The sequence below is a fragment of the Vidua macroura genome, chromosome Z, assembly GCF_024509145.1.
Source record: "Vidua macroura isolate BioBank_ID:100142 chromosome Z, ASM2450914v1, whole genome shotgun sequence".
NCBI classification, from domain to species: domain Eukaryota; kingdom Metazoa; phylum Chordata; class Aves; order Passeriformes; family Viduidae; genus Vidua; species Vidua macroura.
The window spans coordinates 68678675-68700270 of NC_071611.1; the positions used below are offsets into that span (position 1 = coordinate 68678675).

The window sequence follows — 21596 nt, forward strand, 5'->3', positions numbered from 1 at the left end:
CAAGCAGCAGTGGGCTTTTAATACTCCAAATAAATAATGGATTTTTTAATAAGACTATCAACGTTATATTAGGCAGTTTCACTAAACTTACCCTCTTGCCTGAATTCACTGAATTGGCAGTATTGGCACTCATCTGCTTTAGCTGAATACTTTTTAAATCAATGCTTGGAGTTTGTTTTTTAATTAAGGAAACTGTAGCCTGTTTTTAAGAACTGCTGACAAATCTCTTCTAGCATAAGCCCCAAAACCTTCAATGATCATCAAAACTGCAGTAGAGAAATAACACAATTGTTCTCTCAAGCTCCTGCCTTGTCATCTTAAAGCTGGGCAGATCCCTGCTTTGTTTAGTCCTGTCTAAAATGTAAACATACTTTTTAAATTAAGAGAGTAACTTAATCCAGCAGCCAGATTTCCGTAAGTAAACTGAAATAATTCTCAAATTAACCTGTTCTCCAGGTTCTGCAGATGTTTTGGAGAAGAAAACATTTATATCTCTGTACCATCATAACTGAGAAATTAATTTTTACTAATTGAGTTTTTATAATTACTCTTTTTCTTGTTTTATCCCAGGCTGTCAGTAACTGATGTGTGTTCTCTGAAGGCAGAGAATGCCACTGAGAAAGATACTTCAGTGTGACCTTTTCAATGATGGAAGCAGCTAGAATCTTTTGATGTTGTTGTCACGTTTGATTTATATGCATACATTTTGCAAATTTATGCAACATCATTTAAATACACTGGATCAAGAGCTCGTGTTTTTCAATACAGGTGTACACGGTAGGTCCAGATTATGCTCATGCTGAGGCCCGGAAGTCTCCAGCTCTGGATGGCAAAGTAGAACGAGACAGCGAAGGAAAAGAAGTGAGATATCCAGTCATCCTGAATGCAAGAGAGAAGTTAATTGCTTGGAAAGTATGCCTTGCCTTTAAGGTAAGCTGATTGCTTTCCTATCTAATCAAACATTTCGTGTTAATTAATTGTTTGTTACATGAAGCTTCCATAGGGTTTTGGTGCATGAGCCAGCAGTGGTAATTAGTGCAGAACTCTTAGGAAGGTGGGAAGTTAAACTTCCATATGACATCTTTTTTTAATCAAGAAGGATTTTTCCTTTAATGTATTGAAAAGTTCTGGATAAGTTGCTTGTGTTGCATTAGTTCCCTGAATTTACATGTTGCTATGTATTAGTGTAGCTACACTTTGCTAGCCCACAGTGTATCTATTTTGTGTATAATCTTTTCACACATTTTGATAATAGTTTCTAAGTTAGCAAAACACAGTTTCAATAAAATTTTTGTAACTTCTGTTACCTAGTATTTTCATCGGGTACAGATTCATTGTTAATTTGGTACTTACATGATTAAGTACTTACTTGAAGAAATTGATATTAATTTGATAGTTTCAATTTTTGTATAATTTTAAGATTGCTGTACAGTTATAAAGATTCTTTTGTTCAAAACATCATTCAGTCCCTTACCCTCCTTTCGCCTGTTTTATAAGAAAGTTTTCAGTCTGTCTCCTTTACCTGTATGTGACCGTGATGACATTCTGTAGGGTGTAGGCCTCTATCAGCAAAGTGGGCTTGGAGAACTTAGCAACCACTCTGTTGAAATAGCTTCTAGTATCCTCTACAAATGATGTCAGTAGTATGTTCATGTCAAAACTATCTTGTAAAATTTTAACAAAAATGGTTTTTCATTTTTTTTGGTAATTTTTAGCCTGCCTTCCTTAAAAACTATTATGTAGTGGGAAACCACTGTCAGAAAGGGGGACTTGTAGACCCATGGTTGCTGTAAGTCTTGAAGTTTGTGCTCTTGTGAACTTGACCTTCAATACTAATAGTGCTAGGGATATGCAGGAAGCATAAAATCAAGTTGGGGATAAAAAGTTAAAAACAGGAAGATGTTTGCATGATGCAGGTAAACCTAACATGGAACTGACATAAGGTAGTAAGTGTAAAGTGTGACATGTTTTTGTCATGTTTTCAGATGAATATCTGATTGAAATATAAAATTTGTTTAGAATAAGCAATCCTAAATCACTTGAACTTTTATTCTTTAAAACAGCAAACAGTTTGTGGCTTTGATTTGCTACGTGCAAATGGACAGTCCTATGTCTGTGATGTGAATGGGTTCAGTTTTGTGAAAAACTCCATGAAATACTATGATGATTGTGCTAAGATACTGGGGTAAGAGTTTACTGATTTATTTCAGATTTGCTTATTAACTCCTTTGCATATTATTGTAGTTTATGTACTGCCAAATTTCTTATTACTATTATTTACTTATTACTATTAATTGTTTCTTATTACTGTTAATTATGAATTATTGATTAAAAATTAAATATCTCATTAAAAGTAATCAACATAAACGATTAAAAATCCTTAAAGAGAATCCTAAGTCAATAAATAAATGCTAAATAAATTCCTTGTTCCTAAAATCATCCCAAGCATCTGAGTTTTTAAAAGTGTTAAAGCTAACTGAATAAGTATTTTGAAATCAAGATTAAGTTCTTAAAGGTACTTGAAATCTTTTCAAGTAGTAAAGCACCGCTGGATGGTTGTGAATCATGCAGTTTAATGTGTCCAAATTGCTGTACATTGTCCTTGATCTGAAGCTGGTGTATATTTGTTTATTTGTGGATTTCATACTTGTTAAACCAAACTGAAATAGAATCATGGCGTCTTCTATCATACCATCTTGTCTCTGCCACTGGAGGCAAAAAAAAAAGTATAATGAGGGATCATACAGAATTAGGTCTAGAACTCTATGTTAAGGAAATCGTGTCCTCAAAGTAGGCTAAGCCCATAGTGACTGGCTTTACAGTGAGATTGCAGTAATGAGATACAGCATGACTTTTTGCATGATCTAATGGTCTGGAATCTTATTATGTGAAGGATTTTGCAAGTTTTTTCAAGATTTTTTAGCTTGTTCTACTTTAAGATGGACCTTTTTTCCCCCCTCTGTGTTACTGCTTCTTATGTAGGTATTACTCTGAAGTTCAGTGTATTTTGATGAAATATTTGTGAAACACAACATTATATGTACCATCCTTCTTGAGGTGGAGACTGCATTGCCATTTTATAGTTACAATGAGAGACTGTACCTATTTTTCTGGTTTTATCACAGAAACATTTGAGAAACTACTGGTAATGAGAATGGCTTGGTGATTATTAGGCACTTTTAGTTAAGCAGTGAAGCCAATTGTCTGCATATATAAATGAACAAGAATAATTCCTATCCAAGGAACTCTTTTAGGAACTGGAGTTGAAAAGCTGAAGTTTGTTACAAATACACGGCCAGTAGTCTAATGCTCCTGTAGCAGTTATAATAGCTCTAAATTATTAAGTGGTCTTTATTGTGCAATTAAAAGAAAAATACGTACCTATACATTAATGACTGCTAGTTCTCTAAAACTACGTTAATAAAAATGCATATATTTAATATCTTTGGAGTTTGCATGTATCGTATAAGCTGTGCTTTAAACTTACTTGATTTGTTTTTTTTTATTTTTAACTCCTATTTTAGAAATATCATAATGAGAGAACTTGCTCCCCAGTTTCAAATACCATGGTCAATTCCTTTGGAAGCTGAAGACATTCCTATTGTGCCTACCACCTCCGGAACAATGTAAGAAAATAGTAGCTACACCTGAATTGTGCGAACTCCCCATGTAACTTTGGTGTGAATCTTTTTTTCTCTTTGCAAGGTGTGCCCACGTTGGTCTGTGAATGCTTGCTTTGTGTGCTGAAAACAAGGAAGGAATCACAATTGCTATAACAGCAGTCAGAGTTTCTCACCCTTAGTCAAGCTGAGTACAGAACAGCAGATTTTTTAGTTTAGCATCTTTTATACATAGTTTCCACTGCTAATCATTGTTCCAGCATCAACTTAATATGTGCTTCTAATAGACATGCTCTCTCATTTAATGATCCTCAAAATCATTGTTTTAAAAACTACTCAAAATAGATATTCTATAGTTACCTAAGTGTTAAAATCAGTATTTATATTTTATATCTTACATCATTTTCAGTTAACCTTATATTCTTGCATATGCTTCCATCACTTCTGTAGTTATGTCAGATGACTACAACTTTGTCAATTGTCTTGATTGTAGTTGGTTTAATATTAAATAAAAGACCCTTGTGTACAGACTTGTGAAATGCAACCCTTGAAATTTCAGGATGGAGCTTAGATGTGTTATAGCTGTAATACGCCATGGGGATCGAACACCAAAGCAAAAAATGAAAATGGAAGTAAAACATCAGAGGTAAATAGAATCTTGATAAAAGTTATTTCCCTTATTTTAGAGTATAGGATTTTGGGGCTAAGCAAGCAGTGAATTAACCAGGAATTGCACAATTGCAAGTTGCTTTTTGTTTTGTTTTCCTTTAAATCTGACAGTTTTAGATACTGCAAATACCACTGCAGGTATGCACCTCTCTTTCTAACAGGACTGTCAACTTACTTGTGCAGATTTCCTTCAACACATGCTTTGCCTTGTGAACTGTCCTGTTTGATTTTATGGAAAATGCATTTGTGTCTATAAATATCTTTATTAAAAATAATGCAGAAGAGAATATTTCTAGACCATGGCTTTTGCCTTCTGCTTCTTATCATAACTATTCTTGTATGCAATGTCATATTACTTTTTCTAGGTACTTTTGTCAAAGTTTAATGACTCTGAATTTCTGGTAAGAAATTCATAAGACAACTTACATAATTGACCTGGAACTAGGTGTAGTTCCAGTAAAAAGGAATTATTTATTTCGGAACTAGATTCTTGCATTTAGAATATGCTGAAGAAGAGTAGGACTGCTCACTTGGTATTTTTGGTCCCTACTGTATCATTCAGTATCATACAGGATCATTCTTGAAGATTAAGAATAGATACAGCTGCATATTCAAGTAGTATATCATACAAATATATAGAATATCCTCTTTTTTTTTTTAATACTTAGCAAGTCAGTAAGAGACCGACTAAGTCATTTTTGGTGCTCTTATTTCCCTAATGCATTGAAAACTTTCTGGGGAGATGGGATATGAATAAACTTGGTTTGACTTCCATATTGCAGGTTTTAACCTGACTTTCAAATACAGTAAAGGTACTAATTTTAGACCACTTTAAGAGCCTCCTGTTCAAGTAGTAGTAATTTATTTTATTAATGGAATTTCTAAATTATTTTTCTTTATCTTAAAGATTTTTTGATCTCTTTGAAAAATGTGATGGATATAAATCTGGAAAACTGAAACTGAAAAAACCAAAACAGTTGCAGGCAAGTTTGTCTTTATTTTTTTACTGTAATATTTTGTAAGTAGAAGTCTATTTCTTTAATTAAATCCTATGTTTCCTTCCTTTAGGAAGTACTTGATATAGCAAGGCAGCTCCTTTTAGAACTTGGGCAAAACAATGATTCTGAAATTGAAGAAAGTAAAGCAAAACTTGAACAGCTAAAGACTGTGTTAGAAATGTAAGTGTCTAATTTTCAGGCTTCATAGCAATGAAGTTATAGCTGCTGCTTTGACTTGTTCCATTGACTTGTTTATTGTGTTTATTGTGTGGATTCCAATGTTATCAAATATATTATAATATAATAATTCAAGCACAATGTTTTTGAAGAGAAGGGATGTAATGTTTGAAATGGGCCATCAATCTGGTTTTTTTCTTCTTGACTTTTTAATTTAACTTACTCCTGTATCTAGTGTCTCAGTATACATTCAAAAAGAGAAGGTTACTTTTGTTGATGTCAAATTTTGTCTTCTTGCCTGTTTTTAAAATGAAAATACTTGTAAGCAGGGTCTGCTTCTTGCAGTGTGACATAATGACATCTGATAAAGCCAGAAAGAGCTATCACCATGCTTACTTGTCTACTTACAGCAAACTTTTGAGGATTGAAGATAAATAAGTCTTTGTATACTAAGCCTGAAATATTTAGTAACAAAAAAAAAAAAAAACTTGAAAAATCCAACAAAACAAAGAAAACAACAGAAAAAAAGGCTTCAAGGTTTATTAAAGATCTGGGATCTTAGACTGTGAATTGGTAATAGGAATTTTTAATTTAAAAAATATCAAGGAACAGACAATTATTATTGAAATTTATAATAACTATTTTAAATACTGAGTTTTGCTTGAGAACTTAATGGGCTATAAAACCAGTAGCCATCTACACTGTGAGACCAGTTTCTGGATACTGATAGCCACTGTAGTTTTGGATCTGAACAGATAAATTACTTGTGCCATGTCCAAAACTACTTGTTGTTGGGGGGGGGGGGGTTCCAGTTCTATGTTCAGTGTTGTAAAAGGTAGAATTAGATAGTATTTTAAGATGTTTCATTATAGCATAGTTGTTATTTCTGCTAATTCTGTACTTGTTAATGTTTATGCTAAGGACTGCTTCAATAAATGTTGGTCAAAAGCACAAATCATTGACCAAGAGAGATTTATTATATCCTGTTACAGGATTTTAGCAGTTTTGGAGGAAAATATTTAAAATGTTTCTCTCCCTCTTTCCCTCTCATTTTTCCTGTTTCTGCTTAAGGTATGGGCATTTTTCAGGCATAAATCGCAAAGTTCAGTTAACATATCTTCCTCATGGCTGCCCTAAGACTTCCAGTGAAGAGGAAGGTATTGTATTACTTTTGTACCTAATCACTTAATATTATGTGTATATAAATATTCATGGACTACTGGTATAACATGTCTTGATGTTAAAAAGAGGGGAATATTCTGTTTTGAAAGAATGTATAGTTAGCAGATATTCACAGTATTTTAATATGCTGAATTGTACACATAAAACTAGTAAATTTGTCTTCTAACCCTGCCCTTGTGTAACAGAAAAGTAACATTAAAAGAAACTTCATTGATGCACCAAAGTGGTGTTTTGAGCCAGTACATGAAAATCTTACTCAATAATTACTGTCTTTAAAACAATTAAGAACTGTGGGGTGTTTAGCATCCAATTTGTTTTAATGTTTCTGTTTGGATTTACATTTTGCTTCAGATTCATGCTAAATATTTTTTCACGTACATTCTCTTTATAGTTTTATTACTTCAGTTTTCTCTGTTTAAAGTGTCCATTTAGTTCACCAGGTCAATATGTCCTTAATTTTAGAATACTATTAAAGATTCATAATGTTGAAGAGATTCTTTGATGAAGCTTCTCATAGACCAAATACTTTTTGTGCATTTGGAAAAAAAAAGTTAACAATAAACTTAACTACTAAGCTTTTCTCCCTGTGTAAAATTAGATAATAGAAGAAATGAGCCATCCCTGCTTCTGGTTCTAAAATGGGGAGGAGAGTTGACCCCTGCAGGCAGGGTTCAAGCAGAGGAGCTTGGAAGAGCTTTCAGGTGTATGTATCCAGGTGGACAAGGTAAAAAGAAAATTATCATCATAATTTAAAAAAACAAATCAATGAGTGTCATAAATCGCTTCTGAAGATAATCAAGTGCAAGATGAGAGTTTGAGCAAAATGTTTATTTGGTAGGAGATTATGCTGGATTTCCTGGATGTGGATTACTTAGATTACATAGCACTTACCGACATGATCTCAAAATCTATGCTTCTGATGAGGGACGAGTTCAGATGACTGCAGCAGCTTTTGCAAAGGTACAATGTGAAATGGTATTTTCCTTTCTAAAATTCTGATATTCTCAGGTTTGTATTTTCTTTTGAAGTCTGGGAGAGATTTATAGTTTATTAAAAAAAGGTATTTTCAAAGAGTAGTTCAGTGTGAAAAAGTATCCAAATAATGTGCCAAACATTTGAAGTGTTTTGAGCAGATGAAGCCATTTTTTAATTAAACAGTCCTGTCTGAGGCACTTTTGTCCTGTTCTCCATAAGATTCTGTGAACAAGCTAAAGTCTGCTCACTTGAAATCCTGGGCTCTAATGCAAGTATTTGTCTTCTTCACTTCTCCATGGATCTGTTATAACATCAGATTTCAATTACCAAGACTGGCATCTACCTTTACTTTCCTGACCCTTGTGAGTAACAGGTCCAGGGCAATGCCTGCACTCAATAGTTCATCAGTAACCTCTGTGAAAGAATTGTCCTAGGTGTTTTCCAGAAATCATGGTTCCTTGTCCCCTGCAATATTGCCATAGATGTATTCAGTGCCAGGAGTACTCGTGGAAACAAGGCCTGCAATTAGGTGGCTTTCTCCACTTGTGTTAAGAAGGTTTCATCCATTTCCCCTTTTAAACTGAGAGATCTGTAATAGAGGCCTGCCATGACACTGTGCTGTCTACCTGGCTTCCAAAAGGTCCTATATCTAGTTACAGCAAAAGTCCATCCATGTGAACTACTCTACAATATCTCTATGATGTGAATTAACTTAAAGCTCTACAAGTCTTCAGACTTACTGTTTCTCCAATTTATTTCTATGCTGCATATGTTTGTACAGAAATATTTCAGCCATCTGACCTGCTTTCCCTTGGTCAGCAGGCTTGAAGAGACACCACACCATTTCCTTCTTTATTCTAGAGCCCTTCCATTGCCAGAAAAGTCACAAAAGTTTCCAGCCTCCTTCATTTTGGAATTCTCTTTCACCTCTTGTCAAAGCCTTTGATTGTCCTGTGACTCAAATGGCTTGGGTTTTTGCCTCTGTAGAGTCTCTGTAAGACCCTACCTATCTGCTGTTTATCCTGCCAGATGCTATTTGGTTTGCAAACCCTTCCTGTAGCTCCTCTCTGGTAAGAGAAGTCCTTGAGCAAAGCATGTCACCCACAAGACAGGCATCTGTTGATGCCAGCCTCAGGGAGAGGGCACCTGCATTCCCTACAATCCAAGACCTGAACAGCTGGTGTTGGGAAACATTCTCTGTGTCATGTCACCATCACTGTTGCACCATCTGTATCAATCCTGCAGACTAGCAGTGTTTAGGGACCCATTTCTCTGTAAATATATGCATTGCACCCCTGTTTAGCTAACCTATAGCCAAGTGATACCATCTTGAATTTAAATTAGTGTTTTGGCATTTTTTTTAAGATACTAATTTCTTCATCTTCATCTATTTGCCTGAATAATTATATTGTTTGCTTCAGGGACTACTGGCCTTAGAGGGAGAGCTGACTCCTATTCTTGTCCAGATGGTAAAAAGTGCTAATATGAATGGTCTGTTGGACAGTGACAGTGACTCTTTAAGCAGCTGTCAACATCGTGTTAAAGCAAGGCTCCATGAAATTCTCCAGAGAGACAGAGAATTTACTGCTGATGACTATGATAAGGTTAGCATATGATTCGTTTCTCATTAAATAAAATAAAAAAATCTGGAAATTCCTGTGCAGAAGTACTGAGCAGTGATTTTATGTATTTGTTTTGCAAAATTATTTGCGTGCTTGCAAATAGTTTGAAGTGCAAAGGTGGCTGTACCGATTGTGGCTGTAGATATTTCATCCTGTGATTTTGCTAATCAGAATAGCTGCAAACTTTGAAGTAGGAGTGGACAGGGATCTCATTTGTAAACATTTTTCACTGTTCATTAAAATATTTTAATTATTCAAGAAATTATATTGTTTGCATTTTTCATAATCTTTACTTTGACAGTGTGTAGTGTAACAAAATGTTTTCCTACCTACTGCAGTTGTTTCAATCGTTAATATGCGCAAAATCCTTTTTTTTTTACTTAAAATACTGAAAACCAGTAGAATACTTTCAGTGAAATGAAATATCTCATTAACATGCTAAACTAGCACATGGTAATATAGTTTATGTTGACTTAATACAGACCATGTCATTGTTCCTGGTTTTAAATGTATTGTTTGTTATAGTTAAGAAACTTCTTTCTCTTTCAATTGCTCATATTGTCTCATATAACAACTAAATACAAGTCTTCAAATGAGGTTTAAGCTTAATCTGCTATTTTTGAAAAGTTATTGAGAGCAAATTAATTAAGAATAATATACCTGCATGTGTATACCCTGTGTGGATTCATTTAAATATATAAAGTATAATGCAAACCACTCCTAGCAGTGGATTCAACAGTAATTGGAAAATGCAAGGATTTATTGGTGTTTGTTATATCCATATAATAAGGTTTGAAATTGGCTAGAACTAATAGAGTGCTCTTCAGTCATTGAAAGTTACTAACCTTTGGGATTATAAAGCAATAAAAACTTGGTGGGGGGGACTCATTTGTTTGTGGAGGTTTTTCAATTTACTTGTGATTTGGGAAAATTGTATGGGGTTTATTCCTGTGCCTCCCTCCCTATTACGTATAAATAATCAATTTCTTGATTTAAATTGTAATATGGAGATAGTAACTGCTCAGTGTTAGGTAGAGAGCAGATGTTTTCCACATCCAATTAATCTATTTCAGGAAACTGAAGAAAGTGCAAATAAGTGTGTATTTTGTGTACAAATTACTGTTTCATATCATAGGTCAATTTGAAATCTGCAGACTTTTCTGAAAAAAATGAGGCTAAGCCTCACATATTGTTTTAATGACACACACCTTGATGGTGATAGTTTGTAGCTTTTACCATTTCTATAATTGATTCAGTTCTGAAGAACATCTCGCATGTTGTTGCTATATGTGCATTTAAAGGCTTTCTTTTTGTGTTTGTGTCCTGCAGTCCTGTAGAAACAAAAACCTATGACAGGAACAGGCAAATTTTTTTTAAGGTACCAGTTACTATTGCAAATCTGGTGCCTATAGAGCAAAAAATATTTTGTGAGGCATGTAGCTTAATGACAACATTTCTAACAGAATTTCCTTTTGTAAGCTTTTGAATACAGAAGTTATTTGAAAGGAAAATATGGAAGCTTGCTAAGTATATACAAAGTTTTAAGCATCTTCCCAATTTTCCTGTCTTGGAATAAAAGAAACGGTTTTATGAATTCTTGTAGTTATTCACATTTACTGTATGGAATTAGCTGCTATATGAATTTCTTATTGCCTTTGAATCTCTAATAAATGGTACTAAGTTTTGATATATTTTCTTAATGCTTCAAAGGTGATAGATAGTTGATAAATTATTAAAAATATTCATAGCAACCTGCTTGAGTTCTTTTTCTCATGTTTCTTTTTCTCAAACACTTTCTTTGACGTGTTCATCTTATCTCACCAGGTCTTTCAAATCTAGTCTGTTTTTGTGTTTATCTCAAATTGCAGCTCACTCCATCTGGAAGCATCTCACTGATAAAGTCAATGCAGGTTATTAAAAATCCTGTAAAGACATGTGACAAGGTCTATTATTTGATACAGAGTTTGACTTCTCAGATCAGGCAGAGAATGGAAGACCCAAAGTCTGCAGGTACTGAAATGTTTTTGTACTTGTATTTAGTTTCTCTAGTAAACATACATGAAAGAGAATTGTAACATAACTTTTCTTCACTAAACTCACTTTTAGCAGAACATTAGTCAACCAATAATGGATTGAAGTATTTTCACAGTCTGATTTCATATGCATAGTTTTTAAGTAAAAAGCATGAGGAACATGCGGTTGTATTGCAGGTAAGGGCTCTTTGGTGTTCAGAAATTGCAATTTTTGCAGGAATTCTTGTCACAGATTTTTGAAACTCAGCATTCCACAAAAGTAATAGGAAAAGTTGATGGTACTAAAGCTAATTTATATAGGTACATCTTTTATTTAAGGGCCATTGGTGCATTTCTGAAGCAATGTGTTTTACTATCATAGTGGAGCTTTGTAATTGTGATGCTTTCAGCACTAAAATTATTTTTATGCCCTGCTATCCCTTCTTCTTAATAGTAACTTATTTGATCCCTCTATAACTCAGTTGTTCTTACTATGTAATTAAAATGTCCTTTTGTTACTTGAATGGCCTTAATTACTTATAAGAGATACATGTCTATCCAGATATTCAGCTGTACCACAGTGAAACTCTAGAACTGATGTTGCGCAGGTGGGCCAAGTTGGAAAAAGACTTCAAAACAAAAAATGGAAGATACGATATTAGCAAAATTCCTGATATTTATGACTGTATAAAATATGATGTACAACACAATGGATCCTTAAAATTAGAAAACACAATGGAATTATATAGGCTTTCAAAAGCTTTAGCTGACATTGTGATTCCTCAGGTAAGCATTTTCAGTTATTAAATAGAAGAAAGTTTAGAATAAATGGTTTTTTTTAATTTTTGTGAAAATGTCTACTTTGTATTTTCTTTTGAAGCTCTCACATTTTTGCAATAATAGAAGCCTTTAACATTATCTGTTATCTTTCAGTAGCAAGCTGACTGGGATTTTTTCAGAAAAATTTGATTCAAAACTAATTAAGCTGTGTTCAGGGTGAATTTTTCTAGAAATTTAGGGTGTGAACATGTCTCCTTCCTTTACAGCAGTGTATTAAAATAAAATGGTTCATCTTCACCATTCATCGTAGATTTAACAGTTGCCTTTGAGAATAACTCTGTCTTCTGAAATTGCTTTTAATTTCATTTCTCCGGCTTATAGAAGTTTAATTTTTGGGCTCTTTCCAAATGACAATATTAATCCTAATCTATGCAATGTAACTAATTTTAAAAAAAATTAATTTAAAAAGACCTTTCTGCTTTTTCAAAATGCTAAGGCTTCATGATATGAATGTAGACATTATATTTCATAGAATTTCAGGCCAGAAGTGGACAAGTTAAACTTACATGCTCTGTAGGCTGTTAAACTTCGTTTAGCTCTAAAATCTTGGAAGTGGCAGGTCATGAAATTGATCTGTGATAACAGGACAGAACAGACTAAAGCTTTCCCCAAATGTCCCTGCAGTTACACAACAGTGTTGTAACAGGTGTTTATCCATATTGTATGCAGCATGTGAAGGAAATTCTTCCTCTCCCCATCTTTCAAACTCCTTGACATAGAAGACAAAAATAGTAGTGATGCTTAGAATGGATTGTTGTGTGTGGGTCTGTTAATATGAAATTCTGAACAGAAAGTTAGAGAAGAACAGGTAAAAATGATGACACATACTGAAGGAAGAAGAACAAAGAAAACTTGATAGCCTACATAATGCAAAGGAAGAGTGCTTGTGTTGCTCTCTAGGGTAACAAGATTCATTCTAACTTTCATACCATGTGCAGCACAGAGTATGAAGGTCCTGGAAGAACACAGTTTTAGATATTGATGATATTACAACATTTAATATCACCAGTAATTTCCCAGTTGTACATAAATACCATTTATGTTATTATTTGGCATAAATGGAAGCTCTTCTCTGGGGTGGCCTACTCCAAACTAAGACAGACTTACCTTATAGGTCCCTTTAGTGACTGTTAAAAGAAAGGGGAAAAAAAGAAACAAAAAACCACAACATTTTGAAGGCAGGATAGGAGATGCAGATGGTGACAAGAAGGCAGAATTACTCCACAGATGTTATGGTTAAGAAAAAGAGCTTTATCATACCAGAAGGTAAATCTACTTCTTTGGTTTAACTTGTGAAGGAAAAACTTTTTGTCTGTATCAAGTCAAAACAGCAAAAAGGCAAACTGCTTGTTAGTTGAAGCTACATGACTAATCATATGTAGTAAAAATGTTTAAGAAAATGGTTTATAGCCAGAGCAAACTAATAGATGACTAATTTGTTTTAATATAGAAGCTTTGAATTGGAAAGCATATTAATCTTTAACTGAATTTTAAAAGTCAGTTTGTTTTTACACAGGAATATGGTATTTCTAAAGCTGAGAAACTGGAGATTGCCAAAGGTTACTGCACACCTCTAGTCAGAAAAATTCGTTCTGATCTTCAGAGAACTCAAGATGATGACACTGTAAATAAGCTTCACCCTCTGTAAGCCAATTACTTTTTTACATTAATTACCATAAAAATTAGAACTATTCTGTAGGTTTCAAATTTGAACTATCTTTTTAGCTCAAAGATATTAGAAAGTATAATTTATTTATTCATTAACAGTATCTTAAAAATAAGGGCACATCTTATCATGGTCTAATAACATTTTTCTTTTTTTTTTAAGCTACTCCAGGGGTGTTATGTCCCCAGAACGCCATGTTCGTACCCGGCTGTATTTCACCAGTGAGAGTCATGTCCACTCTCTGTTATCCACCCTTCGTTACGGTGCCTTATGTGATGTAAGTTTCTCTGTTGAAGCCCTGATATTTTGAGAGGAACCTGAATCTTCCTCTGACTGTATCCATTGAAATGTTAGGTGTCTTAGAAATTGATCACATTTTTTCAAACACTTTTTTTCTATTTTTTCTATTTTTTTTTATTTTTTCTATTTTTTTCTATTACTTATATAGAAACGTATTGCAAATTGCACATTAATTAGCATGCTAATTTCCAACAAAGTAATGCTGTGTTCTGTTGGCTGTATGTGTTAGAACCACAAATAGATGTGGAAAGGCCAGATTTTTTTTTTTTTTTTTTTTTGTGTTCTGTTGTCACCAATAATTCTTCCAACTTTTATTCTCAAGTTATGATTCAAGGTTCTCTTGAATTTCCTTTTGCACTGGCATACTATTTTTGGCCATTGACATATTGTCAAGATGTCCCTACCTAATTTCAAGACTGCTCTTAGAGTACAAAGTTCTTCCTGTACAGGGAATTTTCTTACTTTCCTATACTGTTATAGAATACTACAAAGGTGCATTGTTCTCCATCTGATAGTCTTTGACACTGAAAAAGCCAAGGTCTCCATAATCAGAAATTACTTAAACTGAGCTCTTGGAGTAGATATATGCAGCACCACAAACCTGTCAGCTTGTAAGATACTGTTTGACTTATACACTCCTTTTCAAATTGACATACTTGCTTCTGGTAATGGATGACTAAACTCAGTGATGGCAAAAGCATTTATCAACCTCTGTGACATGCTACAACAGGTACACTCCAAGTTTAAGTCTGATAAACTTTTAATTTTTCTTTAAGGTAGATTACTAAATGGTTTCTTTCCTACAGCATGAAAAAGGTGACTATTCATTTAAGTAGTTTGGGATGTGACGGTTGTACCTCCTCTGTATGCTAGAAAGCTTCGTTTACTCTGTTTGCCTGATACCTCTATTAGTGTGATATCTAAAAACATTTTTCACAATATACTAGCTGACATGAATTTATTGCAATATTAGCAGTTCTCATCAGGAGAATTGAAAACAGTGCCTCTGTCTACATATGATTATTGGCAAAAAAAACACGAAAGACATACTGAAATAACATATGAAAAGTTTGGTCTTCACTTTTCAGTCATCTGATTAGCAATTTTAAGTCACTCATGGACATTCATAATTGGTTTTCTTGTTGTGCCTCTGCATTTTCCTTAACTATGGTGAGCTTTGCACTTCTGCTACGAAAATCTTTGTAAATGGGAGAAAAGTGAAATCATCAGTCTTTTTAAAGAAAATAGCTGAGTTTTACTTGTTGATTTTTTTTCTCCATAAGGAATCAAAAGATGAGCAATGGAAACGAGCTATGGATTACTTAAATGTGGTCAATGAACTCAATTACATGACACAGATTGTTATAATGCTCTATGAGGATCCAAACAAGGTATTTAAAAATGGATAAATATCTTCAAAAATTAGTAGTGCTGAGCTATGTATTAAAGTATAAACCTATTATTTTACTTCAGGAACTTTCTTCGGAAGAACGTTTTCATGTAGAGCTGCATTTCAGTCCAGGAGCTAAAGGCTGTGAGGAAGATAAAAATTTACCATCTGGATATGGATACAGACCTGCCTCCAGAGAGGTAATAATTATGCCTTTCTATAAAGCAAAACTTAGGTTTATTGGATAAGGATGTATCTAAAATAAACACTTTAAAATTGTTATGTAAGAAATTCAAGTATGGGTTTTTCTTTCGGTAGAGAAACATGCAGTAAAAATAAGTAGTCCCAATATTTTCCATTTTGAATGGGCACTGAGGTAGAGGACACAGATAATTTGGATGTTCTAAAGCTTTGCCAGAATTTTTACTAGAAATGCAAAACACTCTTAAGTGATATCAACATCCGAGTGTCACATTAATAATATTCTGGGAACTGGAAGACATATTTAAGAAAGTAGTTTGGCATGTTTATGAATACATATTGTTGAGGAAGGATTGATATTTTCCAAGATATATGGTCTGGTAAGTGGAGTTATGATTGCTTTTTGAAAAAGGAATAAGAGCAAAGCTTGGCTGGAGTTCTTCTAAATAGAAGAAGAAAGAAAAAACAGATTATTATGTAATAATAGACTTTACAGATTAGTAAGGTCTAGAACAGTTTTTTCAGTAATATGTGATTTACATCTTGTATTTTTAAAATCAGCATGTTTTATGTTTATGCAGAATATTTATTTAAGAGCCACTTCTGTCTACTTGTTTGAAGGTGTGCAGACAAATTGAGAATGAATTATGTATTTTCTGTAGAATGAAGGCTCAAAGAAAACCTCTCATAGAAATGATAGTGATGAGGAGGTGCACGCTCCTAAACGAGATGAAACGGATCGATCAGTAGTGATGTTCAAGCCAATGGTATCAGACCCAATTCACATACACAGAAAGTCACCCCTTCCACGATCTAGGAAGATTGGTTCTGTTGAAGTAAGTGTTTGTGTTCCAGATAATTTCTGTTGAAGACATTAACTTTTGCTTGCTTTTAAGAAAACAAAACCAAATATAATTCTGCTTTTGATTGTACAGAACCAGCATGATACATCTCACAGAAGGTTTGCCCTTACTCAGTGGGAAATCCTCCATGGCAATAATTTCTCTGAAGGGATTTTTTTAAATTATTACTATTCTGTGATAAGACTTATTTCCTTTTTTTAAGCCATTTAAGGAAAGTTGATATTTGAAAATGAAGACTCTTTCAGTCTAAACGTACATCTACAAACTAACATACATTGCTTTTCTATTCATCCTTACAAGACAGCTACTACTGGGAATTGAGCAAACTTTCAGGGTGATTGTGCTGAAAGGGAACAGAGGGATTAGGGTGGATGGGGAGGTGCAGGACATGAGACATCTTCTGCTGTAATTGCTTTCACGTGGAGTGAAAGTGACTCCACTTACCAAGCTTTTGAAGGTAAGAAAGATAAAGTGGAAGCTTTTTTTTTTAAGTGGCTAGGGTTTGTGTTTCATGAATTCTGTAGGTAACATCTTGAACAATCTAGTTTGCTGTCTTGAAAGCCATGACATCTAGGTGTGCTTCACAGATATGGCTTAATGTCACAGAGGTGGGGGGATGCACAGCTGTATCACTGATACCATTGGGATGGTCGAGTGGAAATTCACATGGTGCATAGAAGCACTTCTGTGATATTAATGCTAGAAGCAGACTAACAGCTTCTTATTGCCTCATTTTCAGTTGCTTAAAGCCATCAGAAATGAAGATTCACACCAAAAGCTTTTTCTTTCATGTTTGTGTTGGGAATGAGTTGTCTGTATGCAGTAAAAGTATTACAGATTTGGAAATCACTTGGTTATTGGCAGTATGGAGAGAAAAAGGTGCATGATTCCCTTTTGTAAAGATATCTGTATAACTTCACATGACTTGCATAAATTAACAGACATAATAAATGTTAATGTCTTACATTTTCTATTTCCAAGTTTTTTCATAAACAAATGCTCACAACATCAATATTTTTGATTTTTAAAAGTTGTTTTTGCGATGATCATGCAAACTCCCCTCCTAGCTATGAGTTCACTTATGCACAGCTTAATAGTCTATTACTTCAGACTTTCAATCATTTTCATAAATTATATCAAAGTTAACTTTCACAAGATATCAGAAGCACAAATTGCCAAATTTTGACTGTGCAGATAATATGTTAAAATGGGATGTCTTTCAGCATTCAGAGCTTGCTTTTTTGCTGGAAGGAAATAGACAATTTAGAAAAAACTTACACTGTAAAACATATTTTTCTTATAAGTAAAATAGGAAGTTTCATCTGGCCTACTGAAATCTGCAAAACTAGTATTTGGATTATTTAAACTAAACAGTATTTTGAAGCAATTTTAAAAAGTCACTGCAACTTAAACTGCAACTGCCTTGATCTTTTTTTTTTTCTTTTTTTTTCTTTTCCCCTGCCCCCCCCCTTTTTTTTCCTCCTATAAGGTAATTCTGTTTTCACCTATGTCCGTTAATTTGAAAGGACACTGTCAGGTGTGATATTATATGTAAATTTTAATCTGGGTTATAGTCAGCAATATTTACAGAAAGAATGCAACTGTGACTGAGTCATGAAAAGAAAAAAAGCTGAGTTATAGTGGTAAAACAAGAATGTAAAGCTCATTGACATTGGGAAGCAAACTCTGTATAACAAAGAATGTTATTGCTAATGATAGGTAATGATGTAGATATGGGGGGGTGCTTAGCCTGACACTCCCTTGAAGTCCTGATAAGGTGTCCAGCACCAGATACCTTTTAGGACATTTTTAAGTTTGGAAAACTACTACCAGTCAATTTGGTGCTACTATGAGTAAGTCACTTGCAAAGTGTCAAAGGAAATTTTAAAATTTAAAAATAACCATTCAGATAAGCTTATAGACTAGAAATGGAATCTATCAAGTAATAAATAGGAAAGTTTAATGTACTTAGGAGGGGAAAAACTATTAAACAGTCTGTCAAGGGTAACAGAAGTTGTTTCCAGCAAGTGAAAAATTCTTAAAATTATGGATTAATTATTGATAGCAAATGCTTTCTCTCATATATAATATAATATTAGTCTACTAGAAATTTGATTGAAGTGTTGTAGTAAAAGATACAGTTGGATGAAGAGATAAAAGTGAAACTGATAACTTTCTAATATTGTATTATTACTCTTCTCTCTTTGCTGTTTAATAGTTTTAAAGATAGTATGTAAAAGGGTGCAAGCAGATTGGGTTTTTTTCTTTTCTGTTCATTTGGCTCTGTTGAATCTAACTTTGCATGCTTTGCTGTTTTTTGCCCCCTTTCTCACTTCCAGGAAGAGAGCCCCCTGAGTGTGTCTAGCCCAGAGTGTATTGGTACCTGGCTGCATTACACCAGTGGTGTGGGTACTGGGCGTCGAAGACGCAGATCAGGGGAACAAATCACTTCTTCCCCTGTCTCCCCTAAATCACTGGCTTTCACATCCAGTATTTTTGGCTCATGGCAACAGGTTTTTAAACTTTACTTCATTAAACATTTTATGCATTCCAAGCAGCAACTGTCTTTAAGGACATCTAATCCCTTGTTAAGGATTATGTTTCAAGCAATACCTTCCACTTTTTAAAATTACGTGCCAAGAATGTTTGGGGGAAAAAGACCAAGTGCATATTTTTCCACTGAATGTGTTACACGCTTTCATAAACATTTGATTTCTTTATAGGATTTGCAAATGTTACTACAGTAAAAAAAACTTAGTATACTGCCTAATGAAAGAGAATTATGCTTTGGTTTAGTTGTCCTTTAAGACTTTAAAACCAGCATTGCTTAATTTGGTGGTAGGTAAATTAAAAAAAAAATAATAATTGCAACCAATACTATTTAAAATAATTTATTTGGTATTTCATGTTGCTATTCAAAACTTGTTTTGCATATATAATATTTTCAGTGGCCTGGTATTAACTATTGCAGGGAAGAAACTCTAGCACTAATAATTCTTGCCATCTATATCTGGAGGTGTCTGAAACTCCCAGCACAGTACATCATCCATTGACTCGTACAATATTTTGAAGATTGCTCCTTGTAATGGGGGGTGAGGGAAAAGCGAAAAAAAGAAACGGTAAATGTTTTGGAAGTACCAGTGAAGATCTAAAGCTATTCAGAATATCAAGATATTGTTTACATGTAGGACAATGGATGGTGTTCTGTAACCATATCCTTTTACTTTGAGAATATTCATAATTTATTGTAGAAAATTCTAAAATTATATACATTGGAAAAGTTTCTATCAGCAGAGGCTGTGAGCATCTGAAGATTATACTGATTGAGCCTGTGCATGGTCAGTGATCATATGGTGTCCTCAATAGCTTGTCTGTCTTTCCTTCCCTCCCCTCCTTTTTTCAATACAGGCGCAGTTTAGGAAAGTGCATTTGGTAAAATGAAATAAAATGTCTCAAATGTTTGTTCTCATATCAGTCTTGGTCTGTGTCCTTTCTCATTCTGAATGCTTGCTTTGCACCACTTCATTGCAAGGAACTCATATGTGAAATGGACTCCCTTCAGAAGGGGATATTGCATGATCTCTCATGTTTCCTTTACATATTTTTACTAACACTTATCATACAGCTTATTAACACCTGTCTGTCTGAAACAGGCTGCTGTATCAAGTTAAATGGATGTTTCATGCTGCTGTTCTACTTTCCCTTATTTTTCTGTTTCTTACATCCAGGTCCTATCAGAAAGCAATAGTAACTTACGAACACCAAGAACTATTCTGGAACAAAAGCAGAGTGGTCTAGGTATGTGCCTACAGTTGAAATTTTGTTTGATGTTACCCACTTTTCATCTGCCTGCTGTTCTCTACAGTTGTATATTATTTGAATAGCTTTTTTGTTAACAGGACCCAATAGTACTTGTTATCAGTAACATATGCTGAGTGTCTACCTAAGGACTGGACAATTTTTTTTGCAACGAAATTTTAAAATAAGTTATAACTGAAAAGAACAAATTGTTTGAGGCCCTTCATACTACTGATTTTGTACTGCTCACAACAGGTACACAGGATTGTTTTTAACCTAAAGCAGGTTTTTAAGATAATATAGTTTCTGATTGAGCTTTTGGATTTTGCAAGAATATTTTGGATTAAAATGGCCTGCTCTGGAAACAGTTAAAACACTTTTCTTTAAAATTTCTGTTTTCTACTGTGGGCAATTGATGAAAGTGAAGATGTTTTTCTGAGGGGAGAGTCATGGGGAACAAACATAAAGTTTCTTGATAGTATCAAGGGTTTTGCACATATTCCTCTCCTAAAATTAATTTCTTCTTTTCAGCATTAGTACGAATCATGCTATAATTCAAAGGCTTCTTTAAAATTCTCTTAATTCAAGTGATGCTTTTCTATTGCTTTATTAAAACAGGCATACATATGACTCACATGCATAAAAATGAAATCATGCACTGCTGTAAATCAATATTGCTTTTTTTTCTGTGTGTCTTTTCAAGGGAAATGATAAGTATAAATAACTGCATCGCCTAGATGCATAAACTCAGAAGTAGCTTTTCCTTTATTTGCAAAGATACGTGTTTTTTGTATGTCTAATCTTTCTGTGATACTTTTCTTCCCATTATATTTTTCCCATAGCAAAATGCATACAATCAAGTGCTCTTGTTTACTGAAGTCCTGGTTTTTATTATGTGCTTGCTAAAGTTAAATGAGTATTCTTTCGTGTGACATAATATGGCTTGTGGAAGTTGATGTATTTCCGTGTAGATTAAGGTATTATATTTGGTGTAAAAGGCTTTTGCCACAGAGCAGGCACCAATTTATTTTGGCTGATTGGTCACATGTGCTAGTAATGTTTCCCCTCATTGGACTGTTATAAGTAATGAAAGGAAGTATTGCTGGTTTTCAAAAAAAAATATCTGCCTTTACTTGTCTAAAATATAAAAGATAATTTCTGAGTGAAAAATTGTTTCTCCTTTCAACTAGTAGTAAAATGTAAAGGAAAAAACTTGCAATTTTTTCCCCATTTTGTTCATTGTTGTATGTAAGTTTCATTAATGGTTGATGATTGCAAAAGTT

The 21596-nt window shown here is 33.9% G+C and overlaps 1 protein-coding gene across 4 annotated transcripts in view; it reads left to right on the top strand.

The window, feature by feature from the left end:
* The window catches only part of PPIP5K2 (diphosphoinositol pentakisphosphate kinase 2), a 45969-nt gene that overhangs the window by 15189 nt on the left and 9184 nt on the right, over positions 1–21596 (top strand). For 3 of the 4 annotated variants that reach the window (XM_054002728.1, XM_054002727.1, XM_054002726.1), the window contains exons 8-26: positions 769–930; positions 2064–2185; positions 3525–3626; positions 4180–4266; positions 5197–5276; positions 5362–5467; positions 6536–6621; positions 7245–7370; positions 7485–7606; positions 9043–9225; positions 11112–11253; positions 11818–12041; positions 13612–13739; positions 13924–14038; positions 15345–15452; positions 15535–15651; positions 16315–16488; positions 18855–19028; positions 20244–20313. In XM_054002728.1, coding sequence (XP_053858703.1) covers positions 769–930; positions 2064–2185; positions 3525–3626; positions 4180–4266; positions 5197–5276; positions 5362–5467; positions 6536–6621; positions 7245–7370; positions 7485–7606; positions 9043–9225; positions 11112–11253; positions 11818–12041; positions 13612–13739; positions 13924–14038; positions 15345–15452; positions 15535–15651; positions 16315–16488; positions 18855–19028; positions 20244–20313 — 2428 coding nt within the window. The remainder of the gene's footprint in view (positions 1–768; positions 931–2063; positions 2186–3524; positions 3627–4179; positions 4267–5196; positions 5277–5361; positions 5468–6535; positions 6622–7244; positions 7371–7484; positions 7607–9042; positions 9226–11111; positions 11254–11817; positions 12042–13611; positions 13740–13923; positions 14039–15344; positions 15453–15534; positions 15652–16314; positions 16489–18854; positions 19029–20243; positions 20314–21596) is intronic. The other variant, XM_054002729.1, reaches the window with a different exon arrangement.